The 15,887-nt window shown below is 45.6% G+C and overlaps 1 protein-coding gene across 1 annotated transcript; it reads left to right on the top strand.

Moving 5' to 3' along the window:
* The first annotated feature begins 796 nt into the window (after positions 1–796).
* HTR1D (5-hydroxytryptamine receptor 1D) lies at positions 797–14,898 on the top strand. The gene is made up of 3 exons (XM_035119613.2): positions 797–1,128; positions 10,214–10,339; positions 12,832–14,898. Exon 3 carries the CDS (start codon positions 12,968–12,970, stop codon positions 14,099–14,101), a length of 1,134 nt encoding a protein of 377 aa, XP_034975504.1. The 5' UTR covers positions 797–1,128; positions 10,214–10,339; positions 12,832–12,967; the 3' UTR covers positions 14,102–14,898.
* Positions 14,899–15,887: the final 989 nt, after the last annotated feature.

The raw sequence follows: 15,887 nt of genomic DNA, 5'->3' as shown, positions 1-15,887 counted from the left end.
TACAGTCCTTCCCTTGTGATGGTCTCCACAACTACTGCACAAATCCTTCTAGTCATCCTTGAATTTGGCATAGAATAATGCATCCATATGTTGGGGGTGCTTCTAAAGGAAATCAACAAGTTATACTGTCATATTAAGACTCCCTTTCTTGTCCTTCACCTTTTCCTTTTTACTCCATTATAATCCCCCCGCCGAATTTCCCAGATACAAGAATGGGAATGGGAAGCGGCGCACACATACAAATGAACTCCCCTCCACCGTTTTGCAAAGGAAATTCATAGGTAGGTAGGTTTAAGCAGAAATTTCATTTGAAAAACAGTCAACACGTCCCATTTTTTAAGAGAGGGTTTTTAATCAACAACAGTGATAAATTATAGACGAAGGGCATTTTTATTTCCCTTTAAACATGCATTGCAACGATTGCTGGATTTTTAACGGGCTGGAATCAGTAAACATTGGGGGTGGGGGGTTTGCATGGAAGAAGAAACCAGCTTGAACGGGTCTCGCACTCCCGCTTCTCCCTCCCTCCCTCCCTTGCTCAGCGAATTACTCGGGGGGGGGGAGTTCCATATGAAATCTAGGAGGTCTCAGAGGATCGGACAGCCGATCCCTCCATCGGCACACCTTTAATGCTGTGACCCGCTGCCGCCACCACCTGAATGAAACAAACATCCCTCAGTTCAGGCAGCCGAGCCCTCTCCGGAGAGCTGCTGCTGCTAAACGTTTTGATTCCGCCGTCGGGGAATTCGCAGCTCCCTGGGCAGAGGCGCCTTTAAAAGAGTTTTTGAAAGGGCTCCCAGTCCTGCGCAGGGACGGAGGCGGTGACGCTTCCATGTCCGGACCGGAGTGAGAACTGTGCACTTCAGGCGTCAGCAGAGACCCGAGGGGGGGGGTACCTTTTGACCCGGCCGGACCGCAGTGAGAACCGCCGCGTTCGGAGGAGCCCGCCACGTGGAGGAGGAGCAGCGACGGCGGAGGAGGAGGAAAGGAAGGACGGGCCCTTTCGCGCTCCTTAATCGCAACGTCTGATCCTCTTTCTCTGCAGCAGCCCCTCGCGGGGCTTGGCGGGACTGGTCTGGACCGACTGCGAAACTCAGCAGTAAAGGTGGTCTTCTCTCCGCGTCTGCCGTAAGTCGTGCGAATGTGCGTGTACACGCGTGTGCCGGGGGGATCGGGGCGAAAGAGGATGGCTCCGGGAGGGACATATTCAGCAAAAGCCGCTTCAGCTGCCTGGTCCAACTTGGGACACTTGGAGCTCAGGATTATGTCTGTGGGCAGTGGCGATCCACGCCACGAGCCACTAGGGCTACACGGCTTGGCATTTCCCTCCGTGCTGTGAGACGCCACCACCTTGAAATCACCACTTTGGGAACTGAAAGGAGGTTTGTGCGTAAGGGCTACTCGCGTGCGTGCGTTTCTTTACGGAGGAAACGGCGGCTGCTCAGCAAAGATTAGGTGAAAAAAACTACTTGGAAGAAGAGATAAAGCGATCGGTAGCGTGGGGTAACGGTGTCATATGTAGACGGAGAACTTGCTTCGACTAAATGTAGTGTTTGATGGGCGATCATCTGATTAAGTCCAAGCTACACTGTAAGAGATCTAGGAGCTGCGGCTTGCAGTTTTGCCTTTCCAAATCAAGGTAGAAATAGAGTTGGTGAGCTGATTCGCCTTCTGACTAATCCAGCCTGATTGGAAAGAAAATTCCATGAGATTTCACTTTGCAGACTAGGTCTGGACCTCAAATCTTGATGCTTTAAGACATCGCTTTGCCCAAAGAGCAGGTCCGCATAAAATCATTGATCTGGTTTGTACAGCTGTGGATCCAAGCTAATCTCCTGCTTAAGCTGAACAGAAACAAGGGCTGGGGAAGGGGAAGAAAGAGTCCCGTGACACCTTGAAACTTATTTATTGTGCCAATCAGCTTTCATAGGCTAGAGCCCGCACCTGAAAAAGTGGGTTCCCTGACCCACAAAAGCTTCCACTGCAATCAGCTTGTTAGTTTTTAAGTTGGCACAGGACTCTTTGTAGGTTTTGCTGCGATAGTTTATGCCACTATTGGTTGCAGTGGGAGAGAAGCAGGGACAATCTTCCAGTTGCCTCATGCAAAAAAATTGCCACTTGCTGCATTACTATTATTATTAATAATAATTTGTCCTCCTGCTACGTGCTCAAGGATTGCATTAGCCAATTCTGCCATGCACACGGAGCTAGGGTCAGGCTAGCCTCTTTTAAGCTTAATTGTGCACTGCCAACTGAGCTCAGTGAGACTTACTGCCAAGTAATAGTGTATAAGAACACAGCCTTAAGCAAAAAATAATGTTCCAGCATTATTCCAGCAGATCTGATTAGGGCTGCTTAATGATGAATTAATGGATGAATTCTATTGATATCAGTGGGGTTTTAGCCTTTGACTGTTGTTTACCTCTAGCTGACTTGGTGACAGATTTTTTTATCTCTGCTATCAGAATGTCGCCCTTGGAGTCAGTTTTTAAGCCTGAGTTTTCCTCCTCTGTATCCCCCTTGATATGATGGCTGTGATTATTCTTCACTCATATCCTGCTCTAACTGTATCTAGGATTTCTAGCCCTCCAACCCATGAGGCAAGGTCAGGTAACTGCCTCAGATAACCACTATGCCAGGAACTCTTTCTCAGCACACCTACTGATCTCTATCTCTTCCAACAAATCCCCCCCCCCTCAAAATCATAGGGAAGGGGTTGTTGCTCAGTGGTAGAAAGAAAGCAAACAACAGTAAGCTGGGAATCGTAATAGGCTCTATACAAAGACTCACTGATAAGTATGTACAGGATTACAACCTGAATCTGTTAGTTTTAAAGACCCTAACAAGGGATCCCATAAATTTTGAGACCTATGGGAAATTTTGAGACCTTCCCTAGTTTATTCATTTCTATATCTCTCCCCCCCCCCCCGAATTTAGAATAAGGTGAAGGGATGTTAACTGGACTTGGGTGTTCAGGATTAAATTTGTTATGGAACTTATTGTGAGTCCTTAGACCAGTCACTGTCTCTCATCCTCACCTACCTCACATGGATAACATGGAGAAATGGAAAACTATGTGTGCCACCTTTGAAGGAAGGGGGATTTAATGTTACTGAGAAGATCTACAGGTTGTCCACCCCTGATCCTTAAGGGGCATCAGGCAAGGTTTGAAATAATACAAGAACAAACCTAAAAATCAAAAAGACTCTGGGACACAATGCAGTTCAGACTTTACATGCAGGTTCATGGCAAATCCAGTGTGCTGGGACAGGATTGCCTGGATTTGGAAATGCAAGTGTCCAGTCCTTTTACCTATTGAAGTTTGCAGGCATTAAAAGCATGCACTCATTTAACACTCAGGCAGTTCTTTGATCCTAAGAGAGATGGATGTGTGGTGCCATTGGCTCAGTCTGTGGGCGAATTCAGGTACCATAAAACAAATGACTAAGGGCTGAACTAGATGTGATGTTAATTGTATAAATGCAATTAACATAAAAAAAATGTAATAGTAGCCACATAGGGGGCAGGCAGCTAAGCTGTATTGGGACCATATGGGTGGGACAGAGTGACCATCCCCCCCAGTTGTGGTACGTACTTAATAACATGCCCCAGCTGCTACTTTTATCTGGAAGAAAACAGTGGTGGGTGGGTGGGTGTGTTAAACTCTCCCCCTCCTCCTGCAGTCTCGATGTTTCACAATTAACATCATGTCCACTGTGGCCCTTATATGAAGTAGATTACCTTAATGGACTAGTAACTTCTGAGGAATTGTATGCAAGACAGTGGCACAGAACCAACTGAATTCAAAGCTGAAAGCAGGCAAGTTTGACATACCTGGCCCCCACAAGCTGTTACTGGTCTGGGCTGAGTATCTCCTTCAACAGGGCTCTAGTTCCAGAAATGTAACAGGCAGGATTATTCTACTACAAGTCCTCTTCCATAGTCCTCCTCCATTACACTGCTTATTCCACAGATGCCCTCCAGATGTTGTGCTGCAACGTCATCCTCAACCATTCCCCATCCTGGCTGAGGCTGATGGGAATTGCAGTTCAAAACATCTGGAGTACACCCTGCCAACTATTCCTGCTCTAGGAGCCTGGGGAGAGTTTTCCCCAGCCTTGCTGTAGATCCTTTGGGGCTGGACATGGGACCATTTGCACACAAATCATTTGCTCTGTCACTGAGCAATTGCTCTTCCCCTGATGTGCTATGGAAAATATCAGCAGGACTGTGCAATGACATTTCAACCCCCATCTAAAGAGAAACACATGTGAAAAGGTTGCACTGGAATGCCAGATTTACAGGAAAGGCCTATGAACAGGAGCAGACAAGAACAGGTGGGTCTTGCCAGCACCCCATATCACCTATCGGTAATGGATTTTACATTCCAGCATTTGTTTCTCATAGCTATTTTCCCATAGAGGCAAATCATTACGGTAAATGAGAATCCATGCTTAACAGCTTGCCTAGGAGATCTGCTTTCTCCTTCATCTAGCTTTCGCTGCCAAAGCTGAAAGCGAATGCTGGGGTGCCCCCTAACGTCAAATCCTAGCCAAACGCAGAGAAACATGTGCACTTGGATTGTGGACACATTATAGACCAGTGGTCAGCAAACTTTTTCAGCAGGGGGCCGGGCCACTGGCCCTCAGACCTTGGGGGGGGCGCGGACTATATTTTGAAAAAAATATATGAATTCCTATGCCCCATAAATAACCCAGAGATGCATTTTAAATAAAAGAACATATTCTACTCATGTAAAAACATGCTGATTCCTGGCCTGTCCGCGGGCCGGATTGAGAAGGCGATTGGGCCGCATCCGGCCCCCGGGCCTTAGTTTGGGGTCCCCTGTTATAGACCAATGATCTTCAGTCTTTCTTTTTGGACTCTGCGCACACATCATTAACCACAGTCTAGAACCTGCTTTCAATTCTTTGTATGGGGATATACAAAATTAGAATAAAGCATTTAACAAGAAAAATGCAGATAAAACTATCTAGAAACACACAACTGAAACATATAGCACCAGGTAAGAGAAATAGGACACAGGTGGCGCTGTGGGTTAAACCACTGAGCCTAGGGCTTGCTGATCAGAAGGTCAGCGGTTCGAATCCCTGTGACGGGGTGAGCTTCCGCTGCTTGGTCCCAGCTCCTGCCAACCTAGCAGTTCGAAAGCACGTCAAAATGCAAGTAGATAAATAGGGACCGCTACAGCAGGAAGGTAAATGGTGTTTCCATGTGCTGCTCTGGTTTGCCAGAAGCTGCTTTGTCATGCTGGCCACATGACCTTGAAGCTGGACGCCGGCTCCCTTGGCCAATAATGCGAGATGAGCACGCAACCCCAGAGTCGGTCACGACTGGACCTAATGGTCAGGGGTCCCTTTACCTTTACCTAAGAGAAATAGCAGCAGCAACTGGGCAGTGATTTAAAAGGGCCGTTCATTTTTAACTTGGGAAATTCATTGCCACCAGTCCATAGAATCATAGAATTGTGGAGTTGGAAGGGAACCCAAGGGTCATCTAGTCTAACCCACTGCAATGCAGGAATCTCTACTAAAGCATCTATGACAGAAGCTATCCAATCTCTGCTTAAAAACCTTCACCCATGAAGGAGAGTTCGCCACCTTGCAAGGGAGTCTGTTCCACTGTTGAACAGCTCTTACCGTCAGAAAGTTCTTCCTGATTTAGTCAGAATTGCCTTTCTTGTAACTTGAAGCCATTGGTTCAGGTCCTACCCTCCGGAGGAGAAAACAAACTTGCTCTATCTTCCATGCAACAGTCCTTTAGATACTTGAAGATGGTTATCATATCTCCTCTCGGTCTCTTTTCTAGGCTAAACATTCTCAACCCCTTCAACCATTCCTCATAAGGCTTGGTTTCCAGATTCTTGATCATCTTGGTTGCCATCCTCTGTGAATGTTCCTGCTTGTCAATAGCCTTCTTAAACTGTGGTGCCCAGAACTGGACACAGTACTCCAGGTGTGGTAGTACAAGGCAGAATATAGCAGTCCTATTACTTCCCTTGGTCTAGAAACATTATTCTTCTGTTGATGCAGCCTAGAATAGCATTAGCTCTAGATCCTTTTCATATGTAGATCCTTTTCATATGTACTATAGGCAAGCCAGATGTCCCCCATCTTATATTTGAGCAGCTGGTTCTTCCTGTCTAAGTGCAGAACCTTACATTTGTCCCTACTGAAATTCATCTTGATAGTCTTGGCCCAGTTCTCCAATTTGTTAAGTCCATCTTGAATCCTGATTTGATCTTCTGCAGGCATTAGCTCCCCTTTCCAGTTTGATGTCATCTGCAATTTTGATGAGCATCCCCTCAACTCAATTTATCCAAGTTGCCTCTAAGCTAGAGATGGTTGTAAGAGAGGATTAGACAAATTAGTTTTCCTTGTTTGACCTGAAAGAGCAGAGATAAGGAACATGTGGCCTTCAGGGCCGGTGCTTCAATATAGGCAGACTAGGCAGCTGCCTAGGGCACCAGAATCCAGGGGCACTGCGCTGCCTGGAGCCGCCTCCTGCGTCTGCAGGGGGGCGTAGTCGCCCCTTCCAGCACGGCTTCTGATTGGCCGCACCCGAGAAGACATTTCCAGGCACGTGCCTCCAGCCCGGCTCCCTTGGGGGCGACGGGGCCTTCGGGAGTGCCCTTCCCCGCCAGGGCCTTCGGGAGCTGTGCGCTGGTCCTCGCAGAACTATACAAATGTGTGTGCGGGCGGCAACACTTCTCAGACGAATAATAGAATCATAGAGTTGGAAGAGACCACAAGGGCCATCCAGTCCAACCCCCTTGCCAAGCAGGAAACTCTTTGCCAAGAGTGGGGCACATTTCCTGTCTTTGTATTTATTTCTTCTTCAGAAGCAAACAAGCAGGGGCAGGAAAAAGTCTGGAATGACAAACACATCCAGAGTATCTGGGTATCTGCAGAGCCTCTGCGCCCAGTTGTTAGGCAGATGGGTTAAAAAAAAAAGAAAAGGAAAAAAGAGTGTGCAGCCTTCGGGGCGGGGCAGCGGAGGACACACTCCACACTCCAGGCTCCTTCCCTCATGCGCCTCCTTGGCCAATCGCCAGACCGGGGGGGGGGCAGAAGGTGATCTCGCCTAGGGCACAAAAAACCCTAGCACTGGCCCTGGTGGCCTTCCAGATGTTGCTTGACTACAACTCCCATAATCCCATACCATTCCATGCTAGCTGGGACTGATGGGCATTGAAGTCTAACAACATATGGAGGACCAAAGGTTTCCCATCCCTGCTAAAATGAGACAGGACTTTTTGTAAGATGGTACCCTATTTTGCAACACTCTCACTGGAGCTAACCAGCTGATTGGTTCCAGGTGTGTACAGTGTGCTTTGTGCAGTCATTTAACCGCCAGGTGCTTTACTTGACTAATGCTGATGTCTGCCTTTTGAAATTCTGTTGGCATTGATGTTGCTTCGCTTATGGTTTGATTGGTTGTTTTAGATTTATAATTAGACTTTTTGCTTGTTTTCGTAAACTGCCTTGGACTGAGATGTGGGGGGGGGGGGGACAGGCTATAAAAATAAAGCTAACATGGAGTAGTGGTTCAGTGTGTTAAACTAGGACCTGGGGTGGGGGCTGGGTTCAAATTTACACACTTAAGCGCAGAAGCTTTCTGTGTGATTTTGGATCTGTAATTTTCTGTAATTGGATCTGTAATAGTCTGAGGGTAATTGGATCTGTAATAGTCTGAGGGTAACATGGCGGCAGCAAGAGAGAGATTGAAACTTGTACATTGCTCTGAACTCTGTGGAGAAAAAGTGTCTTGTAAATAAAATAGGCACAGTGGTACCTCTACTTACGAATAACTCTACTTACGAATGTTTCTACTTGGTTCTCCGTCCGCCATCTTGGATGCGGTTTAGATAGGATTTTTTCTACTTATGAATTTTTAGATAGGGTTTCTTTGACTTACGAATTTTTTCTCCCAATGCATTCCTATGGGATTCGACTTACAATTTTTTCGACTTACAAATGTGCGTTCGGAACGCATTAAATTCGTAAGCAGAGGTACCACTGCATTTTAAAATAAATCAGCATGCATACATGAACAATTAGCTTTATATTATAGGGTTTATTTATATTATATTATCTTAATCTGGAACACAGGAAATTGACTTGTAATATTTGTCCATGTACCTATTCTGACTGGCGGCATCTCTTCTGGGTCTGAAACAAAGGTCTGTCCCTATCACCTGCTAACTAGAGATGGCAGGGATTAAACCTAGTACCTTCTACACATCATCTATCCTGCCAAAGATAACCAGATAGGACGACAGTGAGAAATTAAAATGGTTGCTAGACACAGCTGCCTGTCACTATTTGGACTAAAGCTAAAGGACCCCTGGACAGTTATGTCCAGTCAAAGGCGACTATGGGGTTGCGGCACTCATCTCGCTTTCAGGCTGAGGGAGCCTGCGTTTGACCACAGACAGCTTTCTGGGTCATGTGGCCAGCATGACTAAACTGCTTCTGGCGCAACGGAACACCATGACGGAAACCAGAGCGCACAGAAACGCCGTTTACCTTCCTGCTGCAGCTGGCATGCTTTCAAACTGCTAGGTTGGCAGGAGCTGGGACAGAGCAACGGGAGCTCACCCTGTCGTGGGGATTTGAACCGCCAACCTTCTGATCGGCAAGCCCAAGAGGCTCAGTGGTTTAGACCACAGCGCCACCTGCTATGACCCACCGACAGGGGAAAGGACCTCACCAAAGGCTTTTTGCCCAGGGCCCCTTCAAACTCAGAACTAGACCTGAGGACTTATTTATAACACTATAATATATGGCATTTCAGTGTTGGCCATTTATGGAAGTGAGAAGTCTAGTCACTTAACAAAAAAAAGGCAGGGTTTGGTCAGGATACCGTCTTAGATTTTGGCTGAACAATTTCCTTTTTTTATCATTGCCTTGGAATCTGAGTTGCAGTGACAGCAATTTTTATAGACTATTGAGTCTAGAATCTTACAAAATCCTGGATTGCTTTCTCCCAAATGTCAACAGAACAGGGAAGCATGACTCTGTTTTCCACTGTTGCTGAAATAACTAGTCCATGACTGTTCATACTGATAGCAGCCTCAGATGAGTTATTTCATCCCTCTTGCAGAACTCATGACATATTCAATGGGAACCATTTAATCCAGGGTGATTGCCTGACTACCAGAGGCCTGGGAAAAAGCCATTTAATTGGCAACCTTTAACCTTGCAAAAATCAAGTTACTGCATTTTTCTCCATATACGTACACATGTAACATAAAAATATCCTTTTGACGTGAACTGTAAACAAAGCTGATTGTAAGCATGGCACTGATAAAATGCCAAACATAATACAAAGCACTGTTTTTGGAAGTGAAACTGTTTTGATGGCATGATATCCAAAACAGCAATTTTCCAACAATGTTATAGTACAGGCTATCATTTAGATTTGCTTGTCCTTTGTAGGACACACCATTATTTTTTAAAGTCACGATGGCTCATTGAAAACTTTCCAAATTCAGCTCCTTCTGTACTAGAAGCCTGAACAATGGGAACTACTAAAGATAAAAATAAAAAGGAAAGCTTACCCCTAGAAGAATTAAGGGTGCTCCCATCCTTAGTATAGCGAAGCTTTTAAATTTATGTTTCCAACCATTCATTTTCCACCCTCAGATGGTTCACCTTGTTGATGTGGGTCCGCGTCTCTAAGGCCAGGTAAGAATGTGCTTTTGTCATTGCTCTCCTGTCATCAGCTTAATGGGTGACTCACTGGGCAATGTTAAATTAACCACATGGCTCTATGTCTTAATAATGGAACCTTTTAGCAACCAAAAGTGTGCCCAGAGTCATTCAGAAACAAGGTCGTTCTTGGTAATTGGAGAGCTGCCCTGACAGCAACACAATTTAAAAGTGTTATGGTTGGGGATTCCTATGGATTTGAGGTTTGGACTAGCCTCGGAGTCTCAGGCTCATTCTGGCTGACTTTAGCCTACTCCTCCATGAGAGACTAGGCCACAGCCTGAGTCTGGGCCACAATCCTCCAAAGTGCAGATGGGCCCCAATGCCACGGGATGGTCCGTACCTTCTAAATAAAAGTAGAATAAATGAATAGCACAGGAGCTTCGGTCGTGGACTGAGGAACTCTTGCTAGTTGTGATTCTACCACTGCTCCACTTACAATATATTCCTGGGCTAACATGCTCTGTTTCTTCCTTTAGATCCATTCCCAGAATAATGAGCAGGGTCAGCTAGTCAAGGTCTTTCTCTGCTCCGGGATCCCTGTGTGGCTTTGCAGTTAAGAATAATAAAGCATCCTCTGCCTGATCATGAACTATTTGCAAAAGGTAAGATTGAAGAACCTGCAGAGACCTTCGTCCATGCATGGCGGTAGGTGGCAGCTCAGCAAAATGACATTGTTGCAGCGAACAGACAATGATGAGGGAGAGAGAAAGCCTTGCAGATTTAATGTGGTGTGGAGAAAGTGGGTAGAGATAGAGGGGAAGATACCTAAGGAAATACGGTACTCTCTGTTCTGAAGCAGTATGCTATTGGAATACCAGGTGCTTGGGAGGCGCTAAGTGTCCTAGGATAGCCCTCTCCTCCTTGAATTTGTCTTATGCTCTTTTAACACCATGTGGGTTGGTGGCCATCACTGCCTTCTGAGGAAGCAAGTCCCATGCACTGTTAAAAAAAATCTTTTATCTGTCCTAAATCTTCCTACATCCAGCATTGTTGAATGTCCACAAGTTCTAGTGTTATGAGAGAGCTGCAGTTGCCTCCCTGTGCTGCTTGTGGACATCTCAGAGGCTTCTGGAAGGTGACTGTGTGCAACAGTAGGCCTACAGGATTGTAGACTAGATAGACCCTTGCTCTGATCTAGAAGAGCTCTTTTTGTTCTCTTCAGGTATCACAAAGACTTGGGGTATGTGCCTTGGCATTTAAAACTGAATTTGTTTTTCTATCTATATAGTTCAGTATTTATTCAGATATATAGATTTCCTAAAGGGTTCAAGAAAGTTGCCCAAGTTTCTACAATTATATACTGAAAGGGAAAGGGGGGGAGTATTTTTCCCCTGAAGGCCTTGCAATTTAATGGTGCTTAGCAGTGGAAAATAAGATATTCGAAAACGATTTAACGCTTTTGCGAACAGCATTCCTTTTGGACTTTCTGTCTTGACTCATTGCAAAATGCTAGTACAAACTTTTCTGTGCTAAGCATAGATGTCAAGTTCTCCCCTTTTTAAAGGGAAATTCCCTTATGCTGAATAGGCTTCCTCAAGAGGAAAGGGAAAACTTGACAGCTATGGTGCTAAGGGAGCAATTGCTTTTGACAGCCTGAGCAGCACCAGTTGCTAGATTGGCCTTTGTTACTGTCCTTCCCTCCTTCCTTGGGCAGCTCTACTTGTTTAACTCTGGAACTCTGGAAATGTAATGCCTGAGGGCGGAGGAGCGATGGTTTGCTGAGAACAGTTGGGTAGGTAAATCACTACAGTGATGATGGGACACTTTCCTTTCTCATTCTTGGATGAGAATCTAAGCACAAAGTGCATGCTATTGGAGGTTTTTTGCTAATTGAAAATACAACTCACAAACACAAGAATATCCAAGGTTTGGGTTTGTTTGCTTTCTTAAGTCGGTTTAAGAGAAGAGTTCAGGAGCTTACAGAGAAACTCATGGAAATTGTATATTGAAGTGTCTGCCTTAACTCCCATGCCATCTAAGCAGTAAATGCATTCCTGAACATTCTGCAGCATTAACTTTTGCAAACAGGAGCTACATGGGAGTTGCATTTGCTGAACTCTGGATCCAACCAGTATCTACGGCAGAGCTAGCTATTGTGGTGCCCTCCAGTTCTTGATGGACTGCAGTTATAATCATCCCTGACATTGGCCATGCTGACTTAGGTTGAGGAGAGCTGAAGTCCAACAACAGCTTGAAGGTGCCATGTTGGCTACTCCAGATTTAGGGAGTATGTTCCAGTGAACATAGTAAAGCCTAGATTTGGGGGCAAACTAGAAGGTGCGTGACACATATGTGAATGTAAAGAGTCAACTCTTCTCTGCACCCACCACTGCAGTCCATACAAAAATCCCCTCCTCCCCCAAGCTGCTGTTTGACCCAGGAAAGAAACTGTTATTTGTACAAATAGCAGCTTTCATCCTGGGTGAAATAAGAGCAATTTTTGGTTGGACTTCAGCACAGCATGGAAGTATTAACACAGAGACATACACATGCCATGGTTCTGGTCCTGATTCTGCCTCCAGCAGCTGGTGTGTGTGTGTGTGTGTGTGAGAGAGAGAGAGAGAGAGAGAGAGAGAGAGAGACCTACAGACAGAGAGATGCCATTACATATTTCACATACTGTCTAGTTTGGCTCTTTCTTTTGAGTGAACACGGTTAGAATTGCAGTAGAAACTATATTATTACTGTTGATTGTATAGCCTGTGTTAATATGCCCCTGAGGGTTAGCTGCTGGAGTCATAGCACAGGTATGTAGGGCTGTGTGAATGGTGCACACTCACTGGGCGCCGAGCAAAGCTCTGGGAAGGAAGTGTGAGGTTCTGACAGGGTGCTAGAGTCCCCCCACCTCCTTCCCAAAGCCTAGTTAGCACTTTCCCAGCTTTGGGACGGAGGGCTGTAGGACCCTGCCAGAGCCTCATGACTCTTTCCAAAGCCGGCCACCTCCGTACTCACCTTTGGGAAGGCAGCACGAGGGCTGGGGGAGTCCACCAGATTTTGGCCTTGCACTGGGCTCCATAGTACCAAAGTCTGCATTACAAAGCACACTGTAGTTAATGCTTGGTTAATGCTTCCGTTATTGTCTTTGCTTTCACAGTGGCGTGCTTTTTTTTACCAACTTCGAAGATCTAGTTCAGAAAACCTGGTTTTGTTAAAGACCGAGACAGACATTAACAAGTATATGTAAAGGATTAAGTTCAAAAGAGGAGGGGAGGAATCCAACACAGCCAAGAATGACCCAGTACAACTGGTCTGCAAAGTCTGTTCTCCTCAGCATGTCAAACAGGTCTCTCAACGCCAGTGAAATGCCAGAGGAGTGGGACGAGGGGACTCTGCTAGGCCTGAAGGTTTCACTTGCCGCCATCTTGGCTGTGATCACTCTGGCGACGATGCTCTTCAATATGTTTGTGATCATCACAATCATTCTGACCAGGAAACTCCACACTCCTGCAAATTACCTCATTGGCTCTTTGGCCGCCACAGACCTTTTAGTGTCCATCCTGGTCATGCCAATCAGCATTGCTTACACCATTAGCCACGAATGGAACTTTGGCCAAATCATGTGCGACATCTGGTTGTCCTCAGACATCACCTGCTGCACGGCCTCCATCTTGCACCTTTGCGTGATTGCCTTGGACCGGTACTGGGCCATCACAGATGCTCTCGAATATACCAAGCGCCGGACTGCCAGCAGAGCCGCCTTGATGATCACTGTGGTTTGGGTCATTTCCATCTGCATCTCCATGCCGCCCCTTTTCTGGAGGCAGGCCAAAGCTCACGAAGAAATGGTGCACTGCGTCGTGAATACGGATCAGATCTCCTACACCATTTACTCCACCTGCGGCGCCTTCTATATCCCAACGGTGCTGCTCATCATCCTCTATGGTAGGATTTATGTGGCCGCTCGATCCCGGATTCTTAAGCCGCCATCGCTGTATGGGAAGCGATTTACCACAGCCCACCTGATCACTGGCTCAGCAGGCTCCTCCCTCTGCTCCATCAGCTCAAACCTTCAGGAAGGGCATTCTCATTCCAGCAGCTCCCCGGTATTCATCAACCACGTAAGGATCAAAGTCGCCGATAGCGTCCTGGAGAGGAAACGGATTTCGGCGGCCCGGGAAAGAAAAGCCACAAAAACTCTGGGGATTATTTTAGGGGCGTTCATTTTCTGCTGGCTCCCGTTCTTTGTGGTGTCTTTAGTCCTGCCTATCTGTCACAAAGCTTGCTGGTCCCATCCCATTCTGCTTGACATTTTCACATGGCTGGGCTACCTGAACTCACTGATCAACCCTGTTATATATACTGCCTTTAACGAAGACTTCAAACAGGCTTTTCAGAAAATGATTCGGTTTAAGAAGTGCTCCTAGTCCCAAAACTCCTTCTGGGTTTGACACCGCTGCCAGTGCATAAACTGTACCCCCCTTGCACTCATAGTTTCCTATGGGGTAGGTGATGGTGGTCTCATTGACTCTATTCAGCTGATTATAACTTGTCTTAATGAGGCTTTTTGGCAACTTGCATGCAGCCCCTCTATTCTCCTCTCCGGCTGAACAAACTAGGAAGTATTGCATTAACAGAATGGAAGTCTTCCATTTCATCTCAACCAGGAAACTATGGTTAATGTCTGCAGAACAAACCAGTATGTATGATTTTGTGGTTTGAAGATACCCTACAGTGCAGCCTTATGCAGGAGTAATACCCATTAATTTCAGTGGGGCTTATTCCCACGTGAGCAGGTGTAGGATTGCAGCCCTAGCTTGTTCTGAAGCCATTGGCCATAGTTTCCTGGTTCAGTTGAAACAGGAAACCATAGTTATTTTCAGGGTTACCTTGTCTGTTCATCCTCTTGCAAAAGGAGGTGGAAAGGGGCTGCATACACAATGCTCATCTAAATCTTATTAAGCAAATGTGGTGGAGCAAACCAGTCTATTGTTGCGTGTGACTTTTCACTGTCTTCTCTTTTGTTCTCTGTGATAAAGATAACTTTTAAGACTTACTAGTCTGTGCATTGAATACATGTATCTGCAAAACCAGGAGAAGATTTCGAAACAAGCAGAATGAAATAAATAATGAGGGGTTGTCATGAACTGTGTCACACAACACAATCTTTTCATTCTTGCTTTACTACAAGTTAACAAATCTGTATTATTTGTCTCAGATTTCTCACCTACCCACTTTTGTAATTTGGGAATGAAACACTGGCTGAATCTTCAGAGTTTATTTTCTAAGGATTATGGAGCAAATTAAATGAAGTGCTTTTGAGCATTTGGGCAAAGAACTATATATTATTATTATTATTATTATTATTATTATTATTATTATTATTGCTGCTGCTGCTGCTGCTCTTGTTATTTCATTGTGCAAATTACGAGAAGAAATTGTACATTGTTGGTTGTAGGAAGATTACAGTGCGAGAAATGGGTATAAAGCTTTACCCCTGGCTATCCCAAATTCTCTTTTCCTCCAACGCAGCTTCAAACAATTTTCACCATTCATGATTTTGTGAGCTATTCAGCAAAAGTGTCGGGTTCCCAGAATCCTGTGGGAAGATTTGCACAAAAGATCCATCAATAATACTACTAATAATATTGTTGCACCCCTCCCCAATCTCTGAAATTCCAGAGCAGGCATCCCCAAACTTCAGCCCTCCAGAAGTTTTGGACTACAATTCCCACCACCCCTGACCACTGGTCCTCTTAGCTAGGGATCATGGGAGTTGTAGGCCAAAACATCTGGAGGGCCGCAGTTTAGGGAAAACCAGGCCTCATGTTTCCTTTGAAATGAGATACAGCAAGGTGGTGTCTTTTAAGATAAATGGTTTATTTACACACATATTCAACCTGTGCCTATGATGGTGGGTTCACAACATTAACGCTCCAAAAGGACCTTGCTTCTCTGACTCCCTGGCTTCTCAGCTTGTCACTTTGCCTCCAGCTTCTGACTCACATAACTCAACTCTCGCCTTTGTCTTTCTAACTACCAACCAGAGCCATCCCTTTGTTTCCTTCATGGCCCATTAGCTCAGCAGTAAGCCTGGCTATTCCAGGAATTAGAAAGGGGGCCCAGGCATACATCCTAATCACCCCCCAACTCATAAGAATATATTTATGTCACCAAGCCAGAATAGCCTGATGGATCAGGCCAATAACCTAT

The sequence above is a fragment of the Zootoca vivipara genome, chromosome 6 (genome assembly GCF_963506605.1).
Source record: "Zootoca vivipara chromosome 6, rZooViv1.1, whole genome shotgun sequence".
NCBI classification, from domain to species: Eukaryota; Metazoa; Chordata; class Lepidosauria; order Squamata; family Lacertidae; genus Zootoca; species Zootoca vivipara.
The sequence above is the reverse complement of the archived record's forward strand: the minus strand, read 5'-3'. Positions and strand labels throughout refer to the sequence as shown.